Source organism: Ornithodoros turicata, chromosome 1 (assembly GCF_037126465.1).
Source record: "Ornithodoros turicata isolate Travis chromosome 1, ASM3712646v1, whole genome shotgun sequence".
In the NCBI taxonomy this organism is placed as follows: Eukaryota; Metazoa; Arthropoda; class Arachnida; order Ixodida; family Argasidae; genus Ornithodoros; species Ornithodoros turicata.
This window is the reverse complement of record NC_088201.1, coordinates 74,887,861-74,913,380: the sequence shown is the minus strand read 5'-3', so window position 1 is coordinate 74,913,380 and position 25,520 is coordinate 74,887,861. Positions and strand designations below refer to the sequence as shown.

The 25,520-nt window shown below is 46.6% G+C and overlaps 1 protein-coding gene, 1 long non-coding RNA gene and 10 other non-coding genes across 12 annotated transcripts; all 12 read left to right on the top strand.

Moving 5' to 3' along the window:
* The first annotated feature begins 3,700 nt into the window (after positions 1–3,700).
* On the top strand, positions 3,701–3,783 carry Trnas-uga (transfer RNA serine (anticodon UGA)). Its single transcript has one exon. It is a non-coding gene; the product is annotated as a tRNA-Ser (tRNA).
* Positions 3,784–3,926: 143 nt separating this feature from the next.
* Positions 3,927–4,009, top strand: Trnas-uga (transfer RNA serine (anticodon UGA)). The gene has a single exon. It is a non-coding gene; the product is annotated as a tRNA-Ser (tRNA).
* A 143-nt stretch (positions 4,010–4,152) lies between these two features.
* Trnas-uga (transfer RNA serine (anticodon UGA)) lies at positions 4,153–4,235 on the top strand. The gene has a single exon. It is a non-coding gene; the product is annotated as a tRNA-Ser (tRNA).
* A 143-nt stretch (positions 4,236–4,378) lies between these two features.
* Trnas-uga (transfer RNA serine (anticodon UGA)) lies at positions 4,379–4,461 on the top strand. Its single transcript has one exon. It is a non-coding gene; the product is annotated as a tRNA-Ser (tRNA).
* A 143-nt stretch (positions 4,462–4,604) lies between these two features.
* Trnas-uga (transfer RNA serine (anticodon UGA)) lies at positions 4,605–4,687 on the top strand. Its single transcript has one exon. It is a non-coding gene; the product is annotated as a tRNA-Ser (tRNA).
* Positions 4,688–13,671: 8,984 nt separating this feature from the next.
* Positions 13,672–14,931, top strand: LOC135374380 (uncharacterized). Its single transcript, XM_064607364.1, has one exon. The coding sequence runs from the start codon at positions 13,672–13,674 to the stop codon at positions 14,929–14,931; it is 1,260 nt and encodes a 419-aa protein (XP_064463434.1).
* Positions 14,932–15,001: 70 nt separating this feature from the next.
* Positions 15,002–15,084, top strand: Trnas-uga (transfer RNA serine (anticodon UGA)). The gene has a single exon. It is a non-coding gene; the product is annotated as a tRNA-Ser (tRNA).
* Positions 15,085–15,227: 143 nt separating this feature from the next.
* Trnas-uga (transfer RNA serine (anticodon UGA)) lies at positions 15,228–15,310 on the top strand. Its single transcript has one exon. It is a non-coding gene; the product is annotated as a tRNA-Ser (tRNA).
* A 143-nt stretch (positions 15,311–15,453) lies between these two features.
* Trnas-uga (transfer RNA serine (anticodon UGA)) lies at positions 15,454–15,536 on the top strand. The gene has a single exon. It is a non-coding gene; the product is annotated as a tRNA-Ser (tRNA).
* Positions 15,537–15,679: 143 nt separating this feature from the next.
* Positions 15,680–15,762, top strand: Trnas-uga (transfer RNA serine (anticodon UGA)). The gene has a single exon. It is a non-coding gene; the product is annotated as a tRNA-Ser (tRNA).
* A 143-nt stretch (positions 15,763–15,905) lies between these two features.
* On the top strand, positions 15,906–15,988 carry Trnas-uga (transfer RNA serine (anticodon UGA)). Its single transcript has one exon. It is a non-coding gene; the product is annotated as a tRNA-Ser (tRNA).
* A 1,563-nt stretch (positions 15,989–17,551) lies between these two features.
* On the top strand, positions 17,552–23,990 carry LOC135378398 (uncharacterized). Its single transcript, XR_010418353.1, has 2 exons — positions 17,552–17,742; positions 22,973–23,990. It is a non-coding gene; the product is annotated as an uncharacterized LOC135378398 (long non-coding RNA).
* The last annotated feature ends 1,530 nt before the right edge of the window (positions 23,991–25,520 follow it).

Here is a 25,520-nt window from a genome sequence, read left to right as displayed (position 1 = left end):
ACTATTTGCACTGATGTACTGCAACCTGCGTTTGCAAGTCTGAGCGTCTTAGCTGCCTAGACACTTGGGGACATGTTTACAAAAAGAAAGTGTCTGGTGAGGTTCCGGGACATTTGATAGGACGCCGTTTGATCGAAAGCCGCTTGATCGAACGCAGGACATTTGGTCGAAAACCATTTGATCGAACGCCGTTTGATCGATTTTTTTAATTGGTTCGCTTGGAGCGTCGAAAATGACAAAAAAAGACAAGGAAAAAAAGCTGCAGTTCTAAATGCAGTTATCCTAAGGAACATTTAACTTTGTGTAATCTGCTTCCCCGTAAACACATTCCTCATGCTAACCCACTTTTTAGTGTCCAAAAAGCAGTACAAGGGCCAGGGTTGTTCACCGCTAACCCGTTGGACAACCGAATAGGTTTTTCCGCTCTGACACATAGTGACTAAACATGCTGTACTTGTTAATCCCCCAACCCTTTGTCAAATAATAATTGGTGTCAAGTATTAAACATTTTGGCAAATGAATTAAAAATAAGTAAATGACATTTTTGATGATTTATTCCCGTCGAATATGAACAAATTTTAACAGTGTATTATTGTTTGTAATCAACTGACCACTGTATAGGAGAAAGAGCAGTTTCAGTTTATTTACTTTTCGCCTATGTGCAAGTGAACCTAAATTTCGTTCTTGCAACAGACATGTAACCGAAGAAGCCCTTCGAAACTTAGACAAGATAAGCAGGGCAGCAGATCTTTGTACTTTCTCTATTTCTTCGGATAGCGTGCATGTGTAGTGATTCGAGGCTGCAGATGCATACTCTAAGGTCGAACTAAGGTTTTACATGCTGTTAATTTAATATCTCTCGTTGTACCATGGCGAAATTTCGTTCTTAGCACCCACAGACTTCGAGTGGCTTTGCACATATGACTATCCCGTTTCAGACCGTTCCCTTTAAATATGTCGCCAGCAATAAGAAGGGTGCCCAGAACAAGCATAGACTATCGGCTGCTCTCAACCTGGGGCAGCTTTCAATATGTGTCCTACTGATTCGTAAATGACAAACGTCTGCAACTAACCAGTGGTCTCCCCTCATCGGCTGCAAAAAGCAAACAAGAAAAAAAAAAGAAATAAAAAAAAGCAGAGGACACTGATTGCCTGCTCCGTATGCTCGAGTCAAAAGTTACAGAAGAAATGGTGCGGACAACACAGTGGATGCAGCTCCCTTCGAACAAACGTCTTTCGAACAAACGGTGTCGATCAAACGGCTTTCGACCAAGCGGCGTTCGATCAAACGCCTTCGATCAAACGGCGTTCGACCAAACGGCGTTCGACTAAATGGGCGGGCGGACACCGTCTGGTGGGTGATTGCCAGTGAATGACTTGTACTACCCACTCAATGAATTTTAGAGGAGATGATGTCGCTCTATATATTTGGCAACCCGAACGTGATTGTCGTCGTTTACAATAAACACTTGCAATAACACAGTCATCTCTACTTTTACTTTTTGTTTTCTGCCTAAGTGATCGAAAGTACGTTATCTAAAGGGAAGTTTGGTGAAACGATTTATTCCCTGTATTAATTCTCAACAATTCTATCCTACTTACTTTGTAGAGCTCATTTTTTATCGCAGTTGGAATAACAATTTCCGTATCTTGGCTCCCTTACTTTTTGACCTTACGGTAATTCTGTTTTCTGGCTTTCCGGCCTGCTGATAGTTCGGTTTTCTGAATTTTCAGCCTCCTGATCGTTCGATGTTTTAATTTTTCGGCCTTTTAAGTTTCGACCTTCTGATATCTTGTCTAGGTTTCGAAGGATACATGTATGTTGTAAGGACCAAATTTAGGTTCACCTGCACATAGGCGCAAAGTAAATAAACTAAAACTGGGTGTCCGCCCATTTCATCGAAAATCGTTTGGTCGAATGCCGCACCTGTTTTTCCGTAAGTTTTGATTCGAGCATACGGTGCAGGCAATCAGTGTCCTCTGCTTTTTTATTTATTTGTTTGCTTTGTTCAGCCGAACAGGGGAGGCCATTGGTTATTTTAGGACCTTTGTCATTTACGAACAACACAGCTGAACAGAAAAGTGGGTACAATCCGACGAATTACACATATTGAAGAAAATGGCCTGACGTTGGGAGCAGCCGACAGTCTGTGCTTCTTCTGGGCACCCTTCTCATTGCTGGCGGCAAATTTAAAGGGAAAGTTCTGAAATCGGATATCCATATGTGTGCGAAAGCCGCTCGTCTGTGGAAACTATAAGAAGGAGATTTCGCCATGGTACAACAAAACATATTAAATTAACAGTATATAAAGCATTAGTTCCGAGTGGCTCGGGACTAACATCTCCATTTTTTTCTTTTACAAATCAATCAATCAAAACATTAGGAAGGGAGTTGCCTCAGGACAGAAGCCGCCGATATTTCGAACAGAGACTGTTCTTCTTCTGCTCTTCTGAGACTGTTCTTCTTCAAAAGTCTCTGTTCGAAATATCGGCGGCCGCTGTCCTGACGCAACTCCCTTCCTACATCTCTACCGGTTCGCTGGATTTCTACCCATCTACAATCAAAACATTAGTTCCCCTCATTTAGAGTATGCATCTGCAGTCTTGGATCTCTGCACATCCACGCTGTCCGAGAAAAAAAAAATAAAGAAGACAAAATGCAAAGGTCTGCTGCACGGCTTATCTTGTCTAGGTTTCGGAGGACTTATTCGGTTAATGTTTGTAGCGACAAATAAATTTAGATTCACTTGCACACAGACGCAAGGTAAATACACTAAATCAGAATAATCAGTTAAATACAAAATGCGTCCGCAAAAGGTTCTAGTGTGAGAACTCGGCGCCAAAGAAAAATCAGCAGGTGAATATAAATAAGCGAGGGCCAACGAAATATAACATTTGGACTCCGCGCTGCGTCCAGAAAGTCAGGCAAGCTAAGATAGCAAAACATCAAGAAGTCACCAGATGCAGTCCACAAAGGGACAAAAGGGAAGAATAGACGAGTTCAGAAAATCCCAGTGCTCTTTGCGCACGCATTGCATCCTGGGCGCTTGCTAAGCGGGGGAACAAAGAATAATCCTTCACATTTCGTTTTCGCTGACCTTGACACGTCGTGGACAATGGACCGGTAGGGGAGAAATCGGAACCGTTTGGAGGCCACCCGTTTCTTTGGTATTAGTAAACTCCCACAGTCCAAAGCGACGCTAAGCACTCTGGGATTTTCTGAACTTGTCTATTGGCTTTCGTCAGGACCTCCTCCTTTCTTTGTAGCTGAGTTGACCTTGGCAACCCAAACACGACGTGGGATCCCTGCATCTCAATAGTCAAGGAGGTCACACGTGTTTTGGGGACTACACAATCCTGCGGAGGAGTGAGTTATTTGTACTAAGGGTAATGGTTACAGCTTCCTCCAGGCTGAGACCCGTATGTTCGTGTGGCGCCATCTACGAGCGAAAAAATCGTGAATCGGAGATGCCGCCTCACTCGTATCCCCTCTTAAGGCGATGGACTTGAAATCCATTAGGGATCTCCCCGCGCAGGTTCGAATCCTGTCGACTGCGTTACTCGGTTTTTATGCTATCATTAGAAATTACAATATATATCAAAGTGCGTGATTTGACAAGTGGGAAAATTCCGGGATAGGGAGTGGCGCTGTAGGGGAAACTGACATAGCAGAAAAAGAGTACAACAAATGAAAGAAGAAGCAGTCGTGGCCGAGTGGTTAAGGCGATGGACTTGAAATCCATTGGGGATCTCCCCGCGCAGGTTCGAATCCTGTCGACTGCGTTACTCGGTTTTTATGCTATCATTAGAAATTACAATATCTATCAAAGTGCGTGATTTGACAAGTGGGAAAGTTCCGGGATATGGAGTGGCGCTGTAGGGGAAACTGACATAGCAGAAAAAGAGTACAACAAATGAAAGAAGAAGCAGTCGTGGCCGAGTGGTTAAGGCGATGGACTTGAAATCCATTGGGGATCTCCCCGCGCAGGTTCGAATCCTGTCGGCTGCGTTACTCGGTTTTTATGCTATCATTAGAAATTACAATATCTATCAAAGTGCGTGATTTGACAAGTGGGAAAGTTCCGGGATAGGGAGTGGCGCTGTAGGGGAAACTGACATAGCAGAAAAAGAGTACAACAAATGAAAGAAGAAGCAGTCGTGGCCGAGTGGTTAAGGCGATGGACTTGAAATCCATTGGGGATCTCCCCGCGCAGGTTCGAATCCTGCCGACTGCGTTACTCGGTTTTTATGCTATCATTAGAAATTACAATATCTATCAAAGTGCGTGATTTGACAAGTGGGAAAGTTCCGGGATAGGGAGTGGCGCTGTAGGGGAAACTGACATAGCAGAAAAAGAGTACAACAAATGAAAGAAGAAGCAGTCGTGGCCGAGTGGTTGAGGCGATGGACTTGAAATCCATTGGGGATCTCCCCGCGCAGGTTCGAATCCTGCCGACTGCGTTACTCGGTTTTTATGCTATCATTAGAAATTACAATATCTATCAAAGTGCGTGATTTGACAAGTGGGAAAGTTCCGGGATAGGGAGTGGCGCTGTAGGGGAAACTGACATAGCAGAAAAAGAGTACAACAAATGAAAGAAGAAGCAGTCGTGGCCGAGTGGTTAAGGCGATGGACTTGAAATCCATTGGGGATCTCCCTGCGCAGGTTCGAATCCTGTCGACTGCGTTACTCGGTTTTTATGCTATCATTAGAAATTACAATATCTATCAAAGTGCGTGATTTGGCAAGTGGGAAAGTGTTTCGGTGGATGACATTCCCCATCTGACATTTATTGCGGGTTGCCAGGTCCTACTAGATGTGCGTGGACGTGCACCGCTATGTTTGAGATGCAAACAGGCTGGGCACATAAGGAAGGCATGTAACACTCCCTGGTGTAAAAAAATGCCGGAGATTTGGACATGAGGAAAATGAATGTGTCACTACGTATGCATCGCTCACTAAGCAACAGGACGAACCTGACAGGGAAATGTACACCGAAGAGACGGACGGAGACACGGCCATGGAAACGAAGTTGAATGGAAAAGAAGAAAGCAATGAAGCATTTGTAAATGTCGAGAGACTGGACAAGGTAGACGAGGCTCGACAGAATGAGGAGGACGACGTAGAGATGAATGAAAGCGAACTGACAACGAAAAGGACAGCGGGAAGAAGCGGAACAGAGCTTAAGCAGCCTGATTCCCAAGGGGAGGGAAAACGTGACACTACTCCTGCAGCAAAGAGACTGAAGCAGACCAGTTTCACTGTACTTTCTCCACTAAAGATGCAGGAAGCAGGAGCAACCACTATTGATGACAGTGTTTTTGGAACTATTTAATTGAGACGCATCATAGACTGGACGTGTGACTCCGCAACGCAGAACAGTTAAGTATGCATTATTCTCCTCAACAGGAACAAGCACAAAACAAGCGTGTTACAACTGTTACTGTAGCCACGTTAAATGTCAGAGGCCTGAATTGCCGTAAGAAGCAGTATCAGTTGAAACGCTTTTTGGATGATTACCCCAACATTGATATAATAGCGATACAGGAAACCAAAATCAGCTCGGACGAAGGTACAGCAGTTTTAACGAAGAACCTGTTTGGAGAGAAGTATGATGTTGTTGTTAGTCATGCAGTTGGGTGCTCGGCAGGACCATTATTGTGTCTAAAGAGAAGGGAGGATATGATACCAGTGCAGTATGCTACTGATAACCAAGGCAGGGCAGCTAAGCTTGATGTCCTGATAGAAAACGCCACGTGGCGGTTCATCAACGTTTACGCTCCCAATGAAGTGCAAGAAAGGGCGCTATTTTTTTGAATCATTGACGAACCTTACAACAGAAATCGATAACACAGTGCTCTTTGGTAATTTCAACTGCACCTTGGAAGACAGTGATAGAAGCAGTACCAAACACTTAACTGATAAGAGCACAGAAGCATTACGTACATTGATAACCACCAGTGGTATGGTCGATGCAGTGGAATATGGGAAAGGCAACAAGCGAATATTCACGCATTTTCAAAAGAATTCGCACGCCAGGCTAGATCGAATATATGTGACATCGTCATGTGTGAAGAAAACTCAGAAATATAGCGTGCACGCTGCTCATTTCAGCGATCACTGCATGGTACAGGTTACTCTCGGAGAAGATGACAAATTGAAACATAGAACGGAAAGATGGATATTATGGAAGTTGAACGTGAAACTCTTAGAAGATCAGAAATATGTGGTGGATATCAAGAAGGAAATGACCAGTCTCATAACAAACACCGGACGGGGGACATTATCGTGGGAAGAATTCAAACAAAGACTACGATTTCTTGGAATAGAGAGAAGTAGCGTCCTTGCACACGAACAAAGGTGGCGTGAAGTAGAACTTAAGAAACAACTGAACAGTATTATCAAACTGGAGTCAGAACGTCCAGGCACTTTTCAAAAAGAAATGAACGACGTTAAATACGAACTTGAACTTATCAGTCAATCCAGATATGAAGGAGCAAGAGTGAGAGCAAGAGCGAAACAATACCTTCCAGATGAGGTGCCAAGCAAAAGATACTTCCGACAAGAGATAGAGTACGCTAAGACAAAGGTCATCTGTGAAATCGAACATCAAGGAAAAACACTAAGCGACGAGGAAGATATTCGTAAATGTTTTGAAGAATACTACACCGATTTAATTGGTAAGGTGTGGAAACCGCAACTGACAGCAGCAAATGAAAAAAAGTGCAACTTAGCAAGACTGACTGTGGAAGACCAAGAATGGTTGGACCGGCCGATTCAACTGGAAGAGGTCAAAGAAGCAATAACAACCTTAGCGAGGAACAAGACGCCTGGGCCGGATGGCATCGGGGCGGAGTTCTATCAAATGTTTGTGGACGAGATATCACCCATATTGTTAGATATTTATCAAGAAGCAGAAATAGAAGGGATGCTCCCTGGATCTTTTCGCCAGTCTCACATCATCCTAATACCGAAGAAGAAATCAAGTGAAAGTGTGCCTTGTGTGGCAGATTACAGACCAATTAGCTTGTGCAACGTAGACTATAAAATATATGCAAAGGTTCTCGCAGCTAGGCTTCAAAGAGTAATCCCAAACATCGTCGGCGAACACCAGTCATGTGCCATTAAGGGTAGAAACATTCAAAATAATACCCATGTATTGCGAACCATACTAGACGTGTGTAGGCAGGAGGGCGACCAGGCGGCTGTGATGGAGGCTGATATGTCGAAAGCGTTTGACAGAGTCAACCACGAATTTCTATTTTCCACCCTTCAGCAGATGAACCTTGGAACGAGTTTTACAAGACGTGTACAGCTGTGCTACAAGCAAGTGAAAACAAGACTCATCATCAATAATAGGTGCACAAAGGAAATTCCTTTGAGCTCGTCGGTTCGGCAAGGGTGCCCGCTTTCCCCTCTACTTTTTGACATTTATATTGAGCCCCTGTGCCGAAATGTGTTGTGCAACACGGAGATCAGAGGATACCATTTGGGAGAGAGTGTAGTGAAGGTGCTTGCTTATGCTGATGACTTAACCTTCATAGTGGCAGACAAGAACAGTGTTAAAGGGACCGAAAAGTGAAAAATAACCACCATATTTTGGCCCACCATCCTGCACATTATCATTGTTTGATAACACAGAGAAAGCATTACCTCATAAATCGGAATATTTTTTACGTATAAATATTTTGATGGTTGCCGGAACATGGACGGTGCTGCCAACAAACGGCAAAAAAAGAGTAACTTGGGTTTCAGGTCCAGGGCGTCCGGGATTGGTCAACCTGTACCACGTGACAATTAGTTTCTAGAGAACAAAGTTGACACACATTATCGTTATAACTAAACGTCATTTTAAAAATGACGTTCACTTCCAGGCATTTGAAGAACATAGTTTCTATAGGGACCGTGCGACACCTAAAGGGGGCGCGCTGCTCCGTCGCGACAGCGCCGCCAGTGGCGGTCTTGGAAGTATCCGACGTGATACCACGCCGCCCGTTCTATGCATTCCCAAGTGGAACCGTAGCTTGCGTGGCGACCGCCGTAATTAGAAGGGCTAATTTTCGAAGTGCAAATAATGTGGAACCTTTCTGGGGCGCGAGCGAAGAGAATGGAGACAAACTACACAGAAGCAACCACCGTATTTATAATGTATGTAACAGTGCGTAAGGAGAACAGCCACTCGCGTCCGTCTGGTCAAAACACCTGTAAGTGATACGTCGAGAGGATGGTTATTTGACGCCTCACAAAATCCTGACTTGCTCGCGAAGGCTATATACGTGTATTTCTCTGACTCCAGCGATTTGTAATATGTTTTTGACTGCGGCTTGTATTCCTTTCGTCTTCTTTGCACACACATAGCTTCGTCACTGAAATATACATCGTGCTTCCGTTTTATCCATACAAATAAACACGTAAGGTCACAACTTATTGTCTGAACTTGTACTGCAGTTTTTCCAGTATCTTCAGATACAATCACGCTGAAGAGATCCTCAAAGAAGAAATTATATGAGTTTATACCTCGGCTACCGCCGTAGGCTTGCGGCACGGCAGCTGTGAAATGGTCGGTGCGTAAATACTAAACCCTTTGGACAATGTAGAAGTTCCGTTCTCACTGTGAGACTCGTCAACCAGATTACCGGCAGCAATATCGGCTCTGGGCACTGGCGATGAAACACCTCAATCATTATCTCGAAATAGGTTGCCGTTTGGTCGGTGCATTTGACGGTGATACAGTATCCAGCGGCGTTTCACCGTCACGAAAGTGGCAACTGTAATCATTGATCATTTTGCACGTCCTCATTCAGTTTCATTGAAACTAGAACAAAAGAAATAGAATATATTCGCTCATGTTGTGCACACCTTATGCAATGGCCGAACGCGCGTCACAAACGCTATTCGCTGCGAGTCTAGTGCTCTCGGTGGTATTGGAAGCATAGAAATCACGAGAAATGAAACATCTGGTCCCTAATAAAGAGTTCTTTTAGGTGCTGGCACAGTTAGCGATGCAACAGTTCCAGCGTGGCAAAAAAAGACTCCCATACTTCACATGTAAACAAAGCTGGCTACCCGGCGGCTATCACGCAAGGTACTTTCTCCGGAGGCCGCATCGCGGCGCCACCAGTTTGTCGCACAGTCCCTATACTAATAAAACATTCAGCTACGACGCGCCGTGCCGTTTGCAAGGCCGTCTGCAAGGCCGTCTGTGTTATCGGGCTTATTGTCTACGCCGTGGGTGGTCATACCGGCAGCGCGAAGCATAAAGTGAAAGTCTGTGAAAGTAATCAAATTACTTGTCTGTCACTGTTGTGTCACGTATTTGCGAATGCCTAGTGTACGTTGTGGCGTTCGGGGATGCGGAAATCGTTCATCTTCGGCGACGGGCGTTTTCTACCACAAGATTCCACAGGACAATGCGCGAAAACGAAAGTGGTTCGAAGCACTCGGCTATGAGATACAGCAGTCGTGTCGTGTGTGCTCATCCCATTTTTCTGCCGATGACTACGAAGATGCCGCAGTTGGCGAAGTGTGAAAACGTCTGAAGCAAACTGCCGTTCCGTCACCTGTTATTCTGCTTCGCATTGGTGACGGGCTCAACACAACGTCTCAGGTATGTACAGGTGTCACACATGTATAAATTATAATATAGCGATGACGTATACCGTTTAACTTGTGTTATCCTACCTACTGGGCATTGTGAACATGAACAAATTTAATTTTAGGGACATTCCGGTGTTGAAGTGGCGCCGGACTGCCTCGTAGTATGTAGAGATCTCATCATATGGTCATCTTTTGAAAATTTCTGTTTCGAAATAGTTTTAAAACTGTTTCATGTCGACTGCAATGATTTCATGGACTTGTGCATGGAAGTCACCGTATCGAATGACACTACTGATGCTGCCAGCACATTGTCCACTGCAATTTGCACTGCAGTTTGTATGCAATTTGTATGCACTGCAATTTGCAGTGCATACGCTTTTTCTTGCTTTCTGTTTATTTGCCTGTTATAGAATGCCAGACTTGTTTGATATTGTTTTACTTGCTTTTCTTTGAAATCTTAATCCTTTCTCCATGAAAGTGTGTTCTACAACCTACCTCCTATCTCCATACTCACAGAGTGCATGAAGGTGCACCTAATGCTTCCTTATCCATGAATATGTATATACTGTTACGTGACGCCAGTGATCAGGTGGCCAGCAGAACTTTTTACTCATATAAAGTGTTGCGACTCCTTATCTGAGATTTTTGTTCATTGAAGTTAACTATACTGCAATGTGACTTATTTATTTGACTTCGTTGTACTCTATAGTATGAGAAGTACAGGACTGCACAGACAGATTTGCTCATATGTTTTGTAAGTGTCCGTCTGTGGCATCACCATGCCACACAACTCTTTGTACAGTGAGGGGAGGTAGGTTCCTTGGGAGAATGAAAAAGGAGATTGGTGTCATGCATGAAAAGCTTTTCTACTTTTAACCAACTGTCAAGTGACCATGGCAAGACTAATGGAAAACTTTGCAACCACTTACGTACCACAGCATGTTAAAATATCACTGTCATTGTCCGCGCTATGTGGCTGTAGCTGCACTCTTCTTTATATCATGCTTTCAGATTGTAATTCCAGTATTTTTTCTCTTTTTTTTTTCCCTTGTCTTTCAGTTGCAAGTCTTCGCACAGGTGCATAACAGGACCCTAACCACAGATCATGAAGAGAATGGCGTAGTCCAGGGCACAGAGGGGGACAATTGCAGCAGAACCCTTTTTCTTAAACAAGGACACTTCTAACATGCATATTGTTGGTAAAGGCCTCATATGTGAATTTTGGGGTGCTACCAATGGACTTCATTTGACATACAAACACCCTAAGGTCGTAGCTTTATAGTTTCTGTATCTTAACATCAATTATGCACTGATGCACGTATGCAGCTTCTGCACGTCAAGCTCAAGGAAATATGCCTTGCAGTACTATTCACTGACCCCACACAAATAGTCAAAGCACTTCTAACGCTTTTGGACACCATAGGATTTCCGTCATCGTTCTGAGGCAACCCATTACTCCATTTCAGCACATTACCTCAAGAAATGGGGTAGAGCCCCATAATATTTATTGCAATTCTGAATGTAGAGTGAATCTAGGTACCTCGATGCTCTTTCGCTCGATGCAGCAGAAAAATACATGCGAGACAATTGAAAGGGTACAATAGAAACAGGGTGTGTATTGGAGCAGCCCATATCCTTGATCCTAACTATGCCAAGTTACCCAATTTCGGACTCAAGTCATTTATTGCTCTCCCGATTCTACCTTCCCTGAGATTATGTGGTTCTACACGTGCTGCATGGGCGCTATCTTTTTTTACTCATGCTTTCCGTTTCTTGTGCTGTTGAATAATTGTGAGTTTGCAGCCATCATGTTGTCTATGTTGTCATGTATGTTGGTGTGCACTAATGACCTTGTGAACATGCTAAATCTTTTTCTAGCCACAACTTCCACCTCTGCACCGTGCTGTGACTGAAGAATGTCGAGTAGTCCTACTTTTGGACGGAAACTACATGAGGCAGTAACATCCAGATTTCTAAAACTCTTGTCAGCAGATATTTGCTGTTTCTATACAACTTTCATCGTATATTTCTGTTGTCACAATTAGCACACTCTCGAAGAACAGTTCTCAGCTTCATCTATGTGCTCCATTATTATTCCTGTACCCTTTTCATCAACAGGAGAATACAAAAGCACATATATGGTAAAATGTAACTTTCTTGTTAAGCTCAAAAGTGAAAGGCAAAACTGTTTATACTTACTGTTTATTCTGTATCTTATCTTTTTTTTCCAGGTTTTACAGCTCTATGAAGTACATGAAAACATCAGAGAGCAGAAAGTCCTACTCTGTCTCCTAAATTGCTGGACATTAAAAAAGAAAAATACAGAGTTGTGAAAAAATGTTGTTTTGGCTGTTTTATTATATTTCAATTAATTGTTCCGAGAAGTCTGTTGCGTACACTGAAGCCAGTTTCTATTTGGAGGACTGTCAAAATTTCTTTACAAAAGTATCTCGGTCACAGTCACCGAGAACTTATGAAAAAAAGAATACGTGGGTACAGTCATTCTCATTCACAGAGACTGTTCACAGTAGTTTTGTTGTCGAATGGTGGCGAATCGAATACTGTGTGCAGAAAAGTGTCAGTGTATTTCATCTTAAAAAATAGCATTGCAAAGGTAGTGTGTGCCTGTTACTGCATAATAAATTATGTAGCCATTTTGGAGTACTCTTGCCCACACCGATGCTGCATGGTTAACTGAGATGAAGAGGTGCAGTACCATTTAAGTCAGCACTAAGGACTTTCTTTACAAATGTTAGTTGGTCATATGATAATAGATCAGTTACAAGTGCTCCTTTTAGTGAAATCAAGTTAAGTGTTTTCAACCATTAATTATCATTTGCAAACCTGGTCAATCTCTAGTGTATAAAAATTATAAACACAGTTCAGGTGAAGTACAATGATAAAAATTATGTTATTTACTCTCCATATATACAAGACATGAGTACACTAATGTACAAATAGATATGCCCCCAGGCATCCATGCACAAACATAATAATTACAATATTGTGTGACTATCTGAAAGGAAAAAGCAATGAAAAAATTCGCAGCAAGTTAGAAATGATTGCAGGCATCAATATACATTTTTACAAGTGTGCAGGTTCAAAGCCCTTATACACATCTGATTGAAAAGCATCCCTAATGGCATGCACCACGCAGGCAGGAAGAAACTTCCTATGGTGCTTTCCCAGACCACCCCATATCCACCTTGTGAATTGCCGATAGGCGATATAACGGAATTTCCTGCAGAAATAAGGTTTTTCCATTCAGTTTGCCGTTCAAGTAGCTTGTAAACACGTACTCACTTGTTCACGGCGATGTCACGTATGTTGCCATACTCTTCAGTATCTCGGATGTACGTAAAAGACACTCACAGAACTTCGGTGTCGAGGCAGAGTATCTCGAAAAATTCGTTGTCTGTAATGCAGTTGACCGTCTGCTTTTTACAGACGTTCTCTACCTCCCGGCAGCACAAACACTCGTATCCATCGGTTTGCACTTCCCGCAAGAACACCTGCACAACCAAAAAACAGCGCTTGTTACACCTTAAACAAGTGCTTCTCCCTAATACATATAAATTTCACTAACCAGTCCGCGTTCCCGGTACGGTCAGATCCTGGTGAGGACGGCGGTGACTCCGGTATATCTGAGGATGATGAATCTTCTGCTGCGATGCACACACTTTCCGGCATGCTATCGTACGAACAGAAGTTCTGTGCGCGCGATAGTTCTAGAATGCGGAGTTGTAGCTCACTCAGGTTCGGGAGACTCGACATTTTCGACGTAGAAAGTGGTTGCAGACGCTCACAGCCACTTTCATTTTCACCGGATTAGCGAGTGGAAGCGCGCGTATTACATGCGTCCTCGACAGATGGCGCGGTGTGATGCCATTGTTGAGAGACTGCCGGTTTCCTACTAGGTACCTAGACATGCAATCATCGAAAATTCGATTTAAAAAAACTACAGCGATTTCAGCAGAGTTCTTTGACATTTGAACTTTAGAAGGTTCAAGCTTTTCACTGAACATAAAGTTTCGATAGGTTTATATTCACTTTTCGGTCCCTTTAAAGCCGTGATGAAGGAAATTGAGGCATACTGCGAAGATTCCGGTGCGTGCCTTAACAAAGACAAGTCTATTGGAATATGGGCTGGACAGTGGGGGTCGACACCGATAACGCTTGAGGGTATCAAATGGCAATGCGAACCCAGTGTATATTTAGGAGTGCCGCTGCAGGAATCTCGAAACCCAAACAAGATGTGGACGGAACTGTGCAAGAAAGTGCGGACCCGTGCGAACATGTCCAAAGTAGAGGAAATGTCCATTTTTCAAAGGGCAGCTGTGTGTAATGTATTTTTAGTGGCAAAACTTGTCTACTGGTTGCAGGTGATGCAGTGCTCACGGGCGAAGTTGCAACAATTTCATAGGGTTTTTGCGAGTTTTATATGGAAATCCAACTTTGAATCGATGCGAAGAAGCAACCTTTTCAAACCTGTGTGTGACGGAGGCGTGGGATTGCAGCATCTTTTCGTTAAGCAATTGATAATGAGACTGTTTTTCTTTCGTCGGTGCAGGCACCCTGTGTTGCGTAGCATGTTACAGAGTGTCGGCTATGTGCACCTCCCAGAGATTGTTGTAGCAACAGTTAAACGTACCTTCTCGGTGTCCGGTTTCTACAAAGAAGTGGTGGAAAGCATCCGTTTTCTTTTGACGAGGTTTTCACCAGAATATTTATTCAGTGTCTCAAGGTCGAAACTCACAGTAGACCTAGTAGACTGTCTTTTCCCTGTGCCAGTCTATCGACAAATTCTGGATGAATGGTCGGGATTGGATGTATTATGCAGAGTGAGGAAAATGCCAATCAAACCTGTAATGAAAACGTTTTTCTTTAAGATACATACCAATACATTACCTGTGAAAGCCTGGCTAGCACAGAAGGGCATCTTTTTACCCTGGTCTGTTAACTGCAGGTACTGTAAAGAGCCAGAAACAATTGAACATGTCTTTTTGTACTGTACGGAAGCACAGTTTATGTGGGATGATCTGAGTAGAGCCATAGGGAAAAGAATTCGACTCAACCCACACACGATGCGGTATCTCCCATTGATAGAAAAGTCGGGATCACGGTACGATACACTCTGTGTGATTGCTATGTTTTCCTTGTGGAAGTTGGTAATTGCTGGGAGAAATGAGGAGCCCATGAGAACACCCATGACCTATATAGCGGATGAGCTCATCCAAATGAAGCGTTTTGCGGAAATTAGAGGGCACGTACCGGACTGGATGGAGAAATTTTGTGTTAGTGTGGCTCCAAGACAGAGCTCACTTTTTACTTAAGAATGCTTTTATGACATGTCTTACGTGGATGTAAATAAACGTGAGTACCTGGTGGAAAAAAAAAAAAAAAACAGTCGTGGCCGAGTGGTTAAGGCGATGGACTTGAAATCCATTGGGGATCTCCCCGCGCAGGTTCGAATCCTGTCGACTGCGTTACTCGGTTTTTATGCTATCATTAGAAATTACAATATCTATCAAAGTGCGTGATTTGACAAGTGGGAAAGTTCCGGGATAGGGAGTGGCGCTGTAGGGGAAACTGACATAGCAGAAAAAGAGTACAACAAGCGAAAGAAGAAGCAGTCGTGGCCGAGTGGTTAAGGCGATAGATTTGAAGTCCATTGGGGATCTCCCCGCGCAGGTTCGAATCCTGTCGACTGCGTTACTCGGTTTTTATGCTATCATTAGAAATTACAATATCTATCAAAGTGCGTGATTTGACAAGTGGGAAAGTTCCGGGATAGGGAGTGGCGCTGTAGGGGAAACTGACATAGCAGAAAAAGAGTACAACAAATGAAAGAAGAAGCAGTCGTGGCCGAGTGGTTAAGGCGATGGACTTGAAGTCCATTGGGGATCTCCCCGCGTAGGTTCGAATCCTGTCGACTGCGTTACTCGGTTTTTATGCTATCATTAGAAATTACAATATCTATCAAAGTGCGTGATTTGACAAGTGGGAAAGTTCCGGGATAGGGAGTGGCGCTGTAGGGGAAACTGACATAGCAGAAAAAGAGTACAACAAGCGAAAGAAGAAGCAGTCGTGGCCGAGTGGTTAAGGCGATAGACTTGAAGTCCATTGGGGATCTCCCCGCGCAGGTTCGAATCCTGTCGACTGCGTTACTCGGTTTTTATGCTATCATTAGAAATTACAATATCTATCAAAGTGCGTGATTTGACAAGTGGGAAAGTTCCGGGATAGGGAGTGGCGCTGTAGGGGAAACTGACATAGCAGAAAAAGAGTACAACAAATGAAAGAAGAAGCAGTCGTGGCCGAGTGGTTAAGGCGATGGACTTGAAGTCCATTGGGGATCTCCCCGCGTAGGTTCGAATCCTGTCGACTGCGTTACTCGGTTTTTTATGCTATCATTAGAAATTACAATATCTATCAAAGTGCGTGATTTGCTGCACATCATCGGAGGCAACAACAGCAATCGCACCGTCATCAGTCATAGCTGCACACGCGTCATCATCCTTATCAACGTCAACGTAGTCAGAAACCGCAGCATCATCTACGGCAGTCGCAGTGAGCCTCTGCATCAGGGATCGCAGCTCAGCTAGGGGAATGTCTTCATCGACCAACGGGCCGTAAGCAGGAGGCCCTCGGGTTGAAGTTTTCCCCTCTAGAACCGGGCAGTTGCTCGAGATATTTCCAAATGACTCGACTGGTCAACGTTACCCAACGCACACAAATAGAAAAGGGGGTCATCATGCAGGGTTGTCTCCCCTACGGAGGAATGTAGGTCCCTGACGTGTGACGGGAATAACTCCAACACAGCGAAATGAGTGACGAAGCAGGGTCAGCGTCTCCTCTTACTGACGGTAGTCCGGATAACTGAAGCTGGATTACAAGAATTTTCGACTTTCGTTCCCTGGAATTCTTGTCTGAGTCCGGAAGCTGAAGTCCGGATAAACGAGAACAAAATACATGGAGGAAAATCCGTTCCCGTGCCTTTTGTCCAGATACCGCGGGATCCGGATCAATGAAGTCCGGATAAACGGGGGTCGACTACTAGAGTGCATATTGCCACTTAGAAATGTTTCGGGAGTCTGAAGAGTTAAGGCATACCATATAGGTCCTAGAAATCAAATCAATGGGTGCACCTTATACCTCTGTAGAGTGCTATTTCAACTCACAACTCAGCCCATGGGGTGTAAAAGTGCCAGAGGCAATTTATGTGACTGTCAGCCAGGGGACATCACTGGTCAGCCTCTGAATTAATTCCGTACTCTGGAATTATTGCACAAATCACTTAGTATTTAATATTTATCATGTAGGACATGATAAGCAATTTGTAAGATGCAACCATATCTGCAGGATTCTCGACTGCCTCTTACCTTTACAGTTAGAGACACATTACCAAACGATTGGCAAAAGCCAGTCTTACAGGGCCTGTGTAACTAGTCTTCATGCTTGGACATCTATTATGTAGTGCATTACCTGATCTTCTGAACCATATGTGTGGCCGCATAAAAAAATTATTTTTTATGCACATGCTGTTCCTTCCTAGTCATACATGTGCGCACAAATAACAGTGACTATATATGAAGTGGCAAAAAACAATGCTAGACTCTACCATCATTGTGCCCCTACAACCCCTTGCCTTGCAGCGTATGTCGTGTGAAAAGAAAATATCTCGCTAGAAAAGACGACACTTGTGTATTGTTTGGCAAGCAAATCTCTTTATTTGTAATGTTGGGACTTGGTGTAAATATAAATGTCGACAAGGAAAGTACTTTCAAACTATTCCTATATATTCAAATGCAGATATGACAATTCTCTTTTTGTACCTCAGCACAGTACAGCTTCGAAATTAACAAGCTGTACAGGATCGGCAACGTTAAAATAACTCAAGAGGGGGAATCACATCAAGTTCCAATAATAGGCTTGTGGTGAATTCGGCCACCACACATAGATGGCACCAGGCAAAACCTGTGTCTAGGTCAGATGTTAGCCTCACGCGCTGAGGGAGGGGCCTGGGCTTGGACAGATCAAAAACCGTGAGCGCGTGTGAGCGAGACCAGAGCCTGGAGCGGCTGGCCTCGGATACGGTGCTTGGAACGACTGGCTTAGGAGAACATTCTCGGTGTAAAGATTATGTGAGTTATTAAATATCACGTTTCTTCCTGTATTTTGACTTTGTCTCTGTGCCTCGCTTTTCACGGGAGTCGAATGGACGGGCTTTGCCCCCGAGAGTGGGAATAGGCTCCCACAAATGGCGCCCAGACGTGGGGCCCGAGCTCGTTCGTTCGATGACGTGGAGGACGTGGCACGTTCTATTTTTTTCGTTCCATTTTAGTGTGTCAAGTTTTGTTTCAGTATGATACCGCCGGATTGTGGTACTTCAATTACTTCGTGTTCTTTCATTTTTTTCTTTGTATCTCGCTTTGTTGGGGCAGCATTTTTGCTGCTCGCTTTGTTTGAGTATTCTAGTTGTGTCCGGTGCCTGACCCGTACAGCTGATGGACCGTACGCCTCCACGGGGGTACAACCTCCGGAGCGGAGCAAAAGCTCCGGTACCCCAACGGTCCCACTCGGAGGAGCGGCCGGTACACGTCGCCCCGGCGCCTACGGAGCCGAGAGGACCGGCCGACGATGTGAAGGCACCTGCCGTGCCTCCATCCCAAGGTACGTCGACTACGGTATCTGCAGTGCCGCAGTCAGACACCACAGCAACGGCAGAGCTTCTGTCACGTATGGCAGAGCTGTGCTCGTTGATGACGCGACGCCTTGATGCCGGGTTGGTTTCGCCGCCGCAGGCACAAGCGCCCGTCCGACTGACAATCCCTGTTCCTACCTTCTCAGGGTATACCGATAGAAAGTCAGTCGCAGACTTCTTGGATGACCTTACCGCCTATCAGGCTGGTATGGGAATCTCAGACGAGGTCTTGATCCTACGCATCCTGCAGGTTGCTTTGGTAGGAGATGCTGCCCGCTGGCTTCGACTGCAGTCGAGGTTCACGTCCTTGCAGGACTTCAAGCAGCGGTTTAAAAACGAATTCCTTCCCCCGGATTACGAATATCGTATCCTGGAGGAGCTGCACAAACGTACTCAGCATCCAGATGAGACGTTGGCAGAATTCGTACGGGCCCTGCAAGAGCTGTACAGCAGAGCAGAACCAACTGCAACAGAGCAGCAGCGCGTAGCACGGGCTATCCGTCAGTGCCACCCCCGCTTCCGGCTCTACCTTCGAGCCCATCGCTTTGATAGTCTTGAAGCGTTGGCGCAGGAGGCTCGTACCATACAGGGCGACCTCCTAGCCGAACTCGAATATCGGCCCCCGCCGCCGCCTGAATGGGCGTTAGAACTACGCTGTGCGTGGTCAGCGGGAGCAGCCTCGGTCGAACGCCTACCTGCAGTGGGACAGGATGAGCACCACCGCAATCCTTATGCGGAGCCATCCCGCCGAGCAATTGATCCCTTCCGTCATGGACAGAGGGCGATCCCCGCAGGAACGAGCCATGACAGACCCGTCCTGCCTAATTATCGTGGTCAACCCGGCAATACAGCTGGCGAAACTACGGACAGGCAGCGGGAACGGCAGCGTCTGCCGCGTCCGCAGCCGCAAAGGTCGGTCGGCTGTTGGAATTGCGGCAGCCCCGAACATTTCCGTCGGGACTGTCCGCACCGAGGGCCGAATACCCGTAATGTGCCAACGGGAAACGGCCACAGCCGACGTCCATGAACGCTCGCTTAACGACGTCGGCTATCTGCCGAAAGAGCGAACGAGCGGTCGCTAGCAGCGGCCTTGATCATGCAAAAGCTGGCTCTGCAAGCAGCAAGACAACCAAAGGAGACGCATTAGCTCCTTTTGCTCTCTCTGTTCGGAATGGCATTCAGGACAGAGAACCAAATATCGCAGTTCGCATTTTGGGCAGAAACTACATCGCCCTTATAGACACGGGAGCTACACTCTCTCTCATCGGCGACTGTGTTTACGAGCACTGCCTGCAAAGACAAGTAGTTCTGCAGACTACTGAGGTCACCCTTCGTCTTGCTTCCAATGACGTCATTCCAGCACAATCTGCAGTTGTGCTGTGGCTCCGTTTCGATGGGAGACGGCGAAAGCAGCGCTTCGTTCACCTTCCTGGCCTGGCAGTGCCCGTTATCCTGGGCAGGGATTTCATCATCCGGCACAAGTTGGCGCTGGACCTGCCCAATGGAGGATACGTATACCACGGCTCGACAGGGTTCTTCCCCTTCGCCACGGCAGCGGACGATTGCACAGCACAGCAAGCTGCAGCAGTCTCCACCGAACCGTCTGCACTCCCGACTGTCTTGGGGTCATTCCATGGTCCTGAGGAGGAGCGCCGTCAGCTTCAACAAGTATTGCGGCAGTACGACGGTATCTTTACGGAAAACCCCGGTAAGACGTCTCTGTTACAGCATAGCATAGACACGGGTAACGCTAGGCCCTGGCGTTGTAATCCAAGACCTTTGAGCGTACATAAGCGTGCTTTGTTAGACGCTGCTCTAGAAGAAATGCTCCAAACCGGTGCAGTTCAGAGATCCCAGAGCCCTTGGGCGTTTCCTGTCGTCCTGGCTCCGAAACGTGATGGTACGGCAAGGTTATGCGTCGACTATCGTCGACTTAACGCAGTAACTGTAAGGGACTCTTATCCCTTCCCGTCCATCGAATCAATCATGTATTCCCTGGGCAACGCTGCGGTGTTTTCAACGCTTGATTGTAGCAGAGGGTTCTTGCAGATCCAAGTTGCCCCGGAGGATGTCCCAAAGACAGCCTTTACCTGTCATAGGGGTCTGTTCGAGTTCGTACGGATGCCTTTCGGTCTGTCTAACTCACCAGCCAGTTTCCAGCGGTTGATGGACACCGTATTAGGAGATGCGAAGTACAATTTCGCGATGGCGTACATGGATGATGTCGTAGTGTTTTCCAGAAATTTTCAGGAACACTTGGAACACCTGTCAATCGTCCTTGCAAGGATGAAGCAGGCGGGGCTAACCATTAACCCCCGCAAGGTACAGCTGGCATCGCCTAGGATCAGCCTTCTCGGCTTCGTGGTGGACGGAGGCACCATCAGTCCTAGCGATGACAAGCTAAAGGCGATCATGGAGTTTCCGGTTCCCGGTAACGTAAAAGCCTTGCAGCGTTTTCTAGGTATGGTTGGCTTTTACCGGCAATTCATTCCTAATTGTGCTCAGTTAGCGCAGCCGCTTAACCAGTTGTTGCGCAAAGACACACGCTGGCATTGGGGAGAACAGCAGGAACAATCCTTCCGAGCTCTATCTCATGCAATCGCTAATACGGCCAGGCTATATTTGCCCGACCTAAATAAACCGTTTGTTGTGCAAACAGATGCTAGCGATTATGGTGTTGGCGCAGTTCTCTTGCAGGAGCATGACGCTATTCTCTGTCCAGTGGCTTTTGCAAGTCGCACGCTGAATCCGGCAGAACGGAACTATTCCGTCACGGAAAAGGAGTGCCTGGCGATCATCTTCGCTCTCAGGAAGTTTGATCTCTACCTGGATGGCAGCACTTTCACCGTCCAGACTGACCACCAGGCACTCTCATGGCTGCAGCGGCTCCACAACCCAGCTGGACGTCTCGCCAGGTGGGCCCTGAAGCTACAAGGCTACTCCTTCAACGTGGAGTACAGGCGGGGCTCCACGAACGTGGTAGCGGACGCACTATCCCGTGCGCCTCTACCGGAGGGGGAAGAGGTAGGCACCGAGGCGCCTTCTCAACTCCTGGCAGCAGCACAAGTGGCACGGGACGGATCCTCGTCCTGGGGCACGGTCGTGAGCAGAGAGCAGCTCCTACACGCTCAGAGAGCGGACGGCCTTTGTCAGCGGGTGTCTCAATGGTTAGCTGAGCAGGTCTCGGCAGACACCGGAACGTCTGACGGACGGCACGACTCCTATCTGCTGGGCGAGGATGGCATCCTCTTCAGGTACATACCCCAGGCGGATGACGATGACGGTACATCCCCATTCAGAGTCGTAGTGCCACGGAAGCTGCGTAAGTCTTTCATACGTTACTTTCATGACTCGGCCTTGGCAGGTCACAGCAGTGGCAGGAAAACTTATGAAAAGTTATGTCGTGTTGCGACATGGGCAGGAATGAGGCATGACATAACTAAGTATGTTCGTACTTGTCCGATATGCCAGAGAGCAAAACCTCGTGGTGGTTTACCCCCCGGGCGCTTACAGCCGGTTCAGAGCAATAGGCCCTGGCAGATAGTTGCTTGTGATGTGATGGAACCTTTTCCTCGTAGTCCTAGAGGTAACCAGTACCTGTTTGTGGTTACTGATCATTTCACAAAGTGGGTTGAGCTGTTTCCTCTCAGGACGCTGACTTCCCAAAGAGTATGGGAACGACTACTCGACACCTTTTACCGGTTCGGGTTTCCCGCTCAGCTGATCACTGACAACGCAACCTACTTTACAAGTAAGGTGTTCTCAGATTCTTGCGCTGTCTTAGGCATTCAGCACAAGAAGACTTCCCCGTATCACCCTCAGGCTAATATTACCGAACGTGTTAATCGGAACCTGAAGATGATGTTGGTTGCTTTTACTAGTCAGCACCACCGTGATTGGGATCTTCGCCTGACTGAGCTGGCGTTCGCTACACGGACGACGGTCAACAGATCTACAGGCTTCACCCCGGCGTTCCTGAACTTGGGACGAGAGGCTCCTTTTCCAGTAGAGAATGCTCTGGGCCTCCGGGATGGCAGTACCCAGCCTCCTTATTCAAGGTACGCTGAGGACCTCCAGAGCCGACTGGACGTCGCAGCTCGGACGGCTCGGGAGAACTTGGACGTCGCAAGGTTGGACCAGGCTCGCCAGTACAACCGTGGACGACGGAATCTCACCTACAGCGTCGGTGACCTTGTCCTTCGACGGACTCACCCGCTTAGTGATGCGTCACGCGGCTTTGCAGCTTCGCTCGCAGATACGTGGGACGGCCCCTTCGAGGTAAGTGCGTGCTCCTCCGGCCTCACTTACAGGCTTCGTCGCTGTGACACGGGCGAAGAAACTGGGCCAGTACACATCTCGGATCTGAAAGCTTACCACCTTCGAGACCCCGACGGAGAGGAGACCGATCATCAGCCGTCTCCTTCCCAGGACCTGGACCAGGATTCCGCGTCCGGACCAGCTCCCAGTCGCTACAGTTTGCGTCCCCGCAGGCGGCGCACGTAGCTGCCACTATCCTAGTCGCTAAATCCTAGTGCTCTTGTATAGTTGGTCTTTCTTAGTGTGATTTCTGTTTCGCAGTCTTCAGCTATAATCTTCTGGGGGAGAGCCTTTTCAGGTTCTCACGGTTTGAAATTGCTTTCTCACCGCATTCCCCTTTTCTTCCCTGGCAGACTACGATGCCTCCCCGGGGGAAGTACTACAGCAGGAGGGCTCCCCCTCCGACACGGTCCTCGCCCGAAGGAGGTGGACCCGCACGCCGGTCCCGTTCCCCGCTCGGAGCCACTTCGGGGACGTCCACGAGGCGGTCGGTAGCCACTTGGACTGTGGTCTCGCAAGGAAGACCGGTTGGCTGGGTGTCACGGTCGAAATGGAGCTCCCAGCCCCGCCCTGTCTGTGGAGAAAGCCCGTCAAGGGTGCAGCCCCCCTTCCGTGGACTGACCTTGGAGGAGAGACACCCCTGCGATCCCCCAATTCCGCTGTCCGAAGATGAAGCTCGACAACTCTGTCCCCTGTGCGGTGTACCAGAGCTACATCGGCGTGCACACCGCCAAGGCCAGCTCCATCAGTCTAAACTTGAAGCCTCCCGATCAACCGCCCGTGCAACCACTGACGTCTCAGCTGCCCTCGCCACTCTACGACGTCACCGTCCTGACCTTCTGAGGGAAACGGGAACCTCTCCCCTCATGCGCCCGCAGGTGCCTACCACCTTCCCAACACCCGGCTCCTCCGTACCTCGAGGCCCGGCTGACGATCACATGGACGATACGGTTCTCGACATGCCTGATGAAACTGTAACGGTGTGAGCTGCTGGGGATGTGTGGCATTTTTCCTCGTTTTAAACTATCAGAGTTGCATTTGCATGCAATTACTTGTTAACGTATTGACTTTGTATTTTCTTCATGTATTTTTTCAACATATTGTGACTTCTATTAGAGGGGGGGTAGTTGTGGTGAATCCGGCCACCACACATAGATAGCACCAGGCAAAACCGGTGTCTAGGTCAGATGTTAGCCTCACGCGCTGTGGGAGGGGCCTGGGCTTGGACAGATCAAAAACCGTGAGCGCGTGTGAGCGAGACCAGAGCCTGGAGCGGCTGGCCTCGGATACGGTGCTTGGAACGACTGGCTTAGGAGAACATTCTCGGTGTAAAGATTATGTGAGTTATTAAATATCACGTTTCTTCCTGTATTTTGACTTTGTCTCTGTGCCCCGCTTTCCACGGGAGTCGAATGGACGGGCTTTGCCCCCGAGAGTGGGAATAGGCTCCCACAGGCTGGACAGTCAAAATTCCAAAAGACAAACTAGTTTCGGAAAAATCTGAATAATTGGTTGCCGTTGTGTTGTGTAGTGCTATGTACAGTTCATGAATTGAACATGGTACCTCATTGCATTGCCTCCATGTGAGCACTAGAACAGGCAGCTTTCCAGGTCGCTCTTTCCGTGTTTTTCTATGGTCTTTTATTTTTTATTTTTTTTGCAATCGCAAACATGGCAGCAGCTAAGGACGGGATGAGTCAGCTACAACATAGCTGCTAGCTCTCAACTGATATATTTATTAGCAGACCCTGGAATATAGGCGCGCATGCTGCTAAACAAATGGCAATTTAACTAACAGAATCACACACAAGAAAAAATGTTACATATTTTCCCCGTCTCCTTATTTCACAGGCAGCCGTAGTATCACCCTGAGTGCGCCCGTGCGTCCCCTTCGCGATAACGTATCTCGGACAGCAGGAGACCCAACCGCAGACTGGTTACACGTGCACCTGTCTTGGATTTCTCTAACCACTTGTTGTTTAAATGCAGCCTTGATCTCTGTGTTCTTGAAATTTAGGGACTATATATTCCCAAGTTTCTCGAGGGCATCAAAAATCTGCCTGTGTTTCACTATGGCTCTCAGATACAAACTACCCCATTACAACACAGTAGGAAACAGAGATTTGTAAATAGCACCTGTTGATGGCACTGTAAGCACCCCCCACCCCCCATATAAAGGATCATAGCGGATACTACATCTTGTGTGATGTCAGTAACACAAGAAAGCTAGATTTGAAACCACTCTTCGTAGTAGTAGCAGTAGCTTTTGTGTGAAGCGACGCAATTCTAAAAAAAAATGCCCACCAAATAATTTAGACCATATGTTTCATCTGCCAGCATGATAATCCCTTGAAAAACAATTCTCACTTGGCTGGTACTACCGGTTCTAGAACCTATCCCTAACAATGGTAGCATCAAGCAGGAAAACCAAGGGGTACTGTGGAAAAGAGAAACACACACTGGCTATGTTAACACTGTGTAACAGGTGCTCTGGCCACTAAAATGAACACGTTCCAAATTAATACAACATGGCTTGACACGATACGCTGGTGGAAGCTAAGAAATAAAATTAGTAGTGAAATGTACAATACATAAACACCTGTCATAACATGATAGTTTCCTTCCTGCATTTGTGCGCTGCCATTCCTCCCACTTTAAGGAAGTACTAAACTATAGTACTGCGTTGGCGTGGCATTACAGGCTCCTTTGACAGAGCTTGAACACGATTACATAGCACAGAATAAAAATACAGTGAATATAGTCTGCGGCTTTCCATACATGCTTAATGGCCGCAGCAGTAGTGCAGGAAGGCCACTGCTAAGTTGTGTTGAGAAACACCGCTTCCTGGTTGCCACGTCTAAATGAAATGTACCTGACCTGATTCAAAGTAACTGTTCTGAG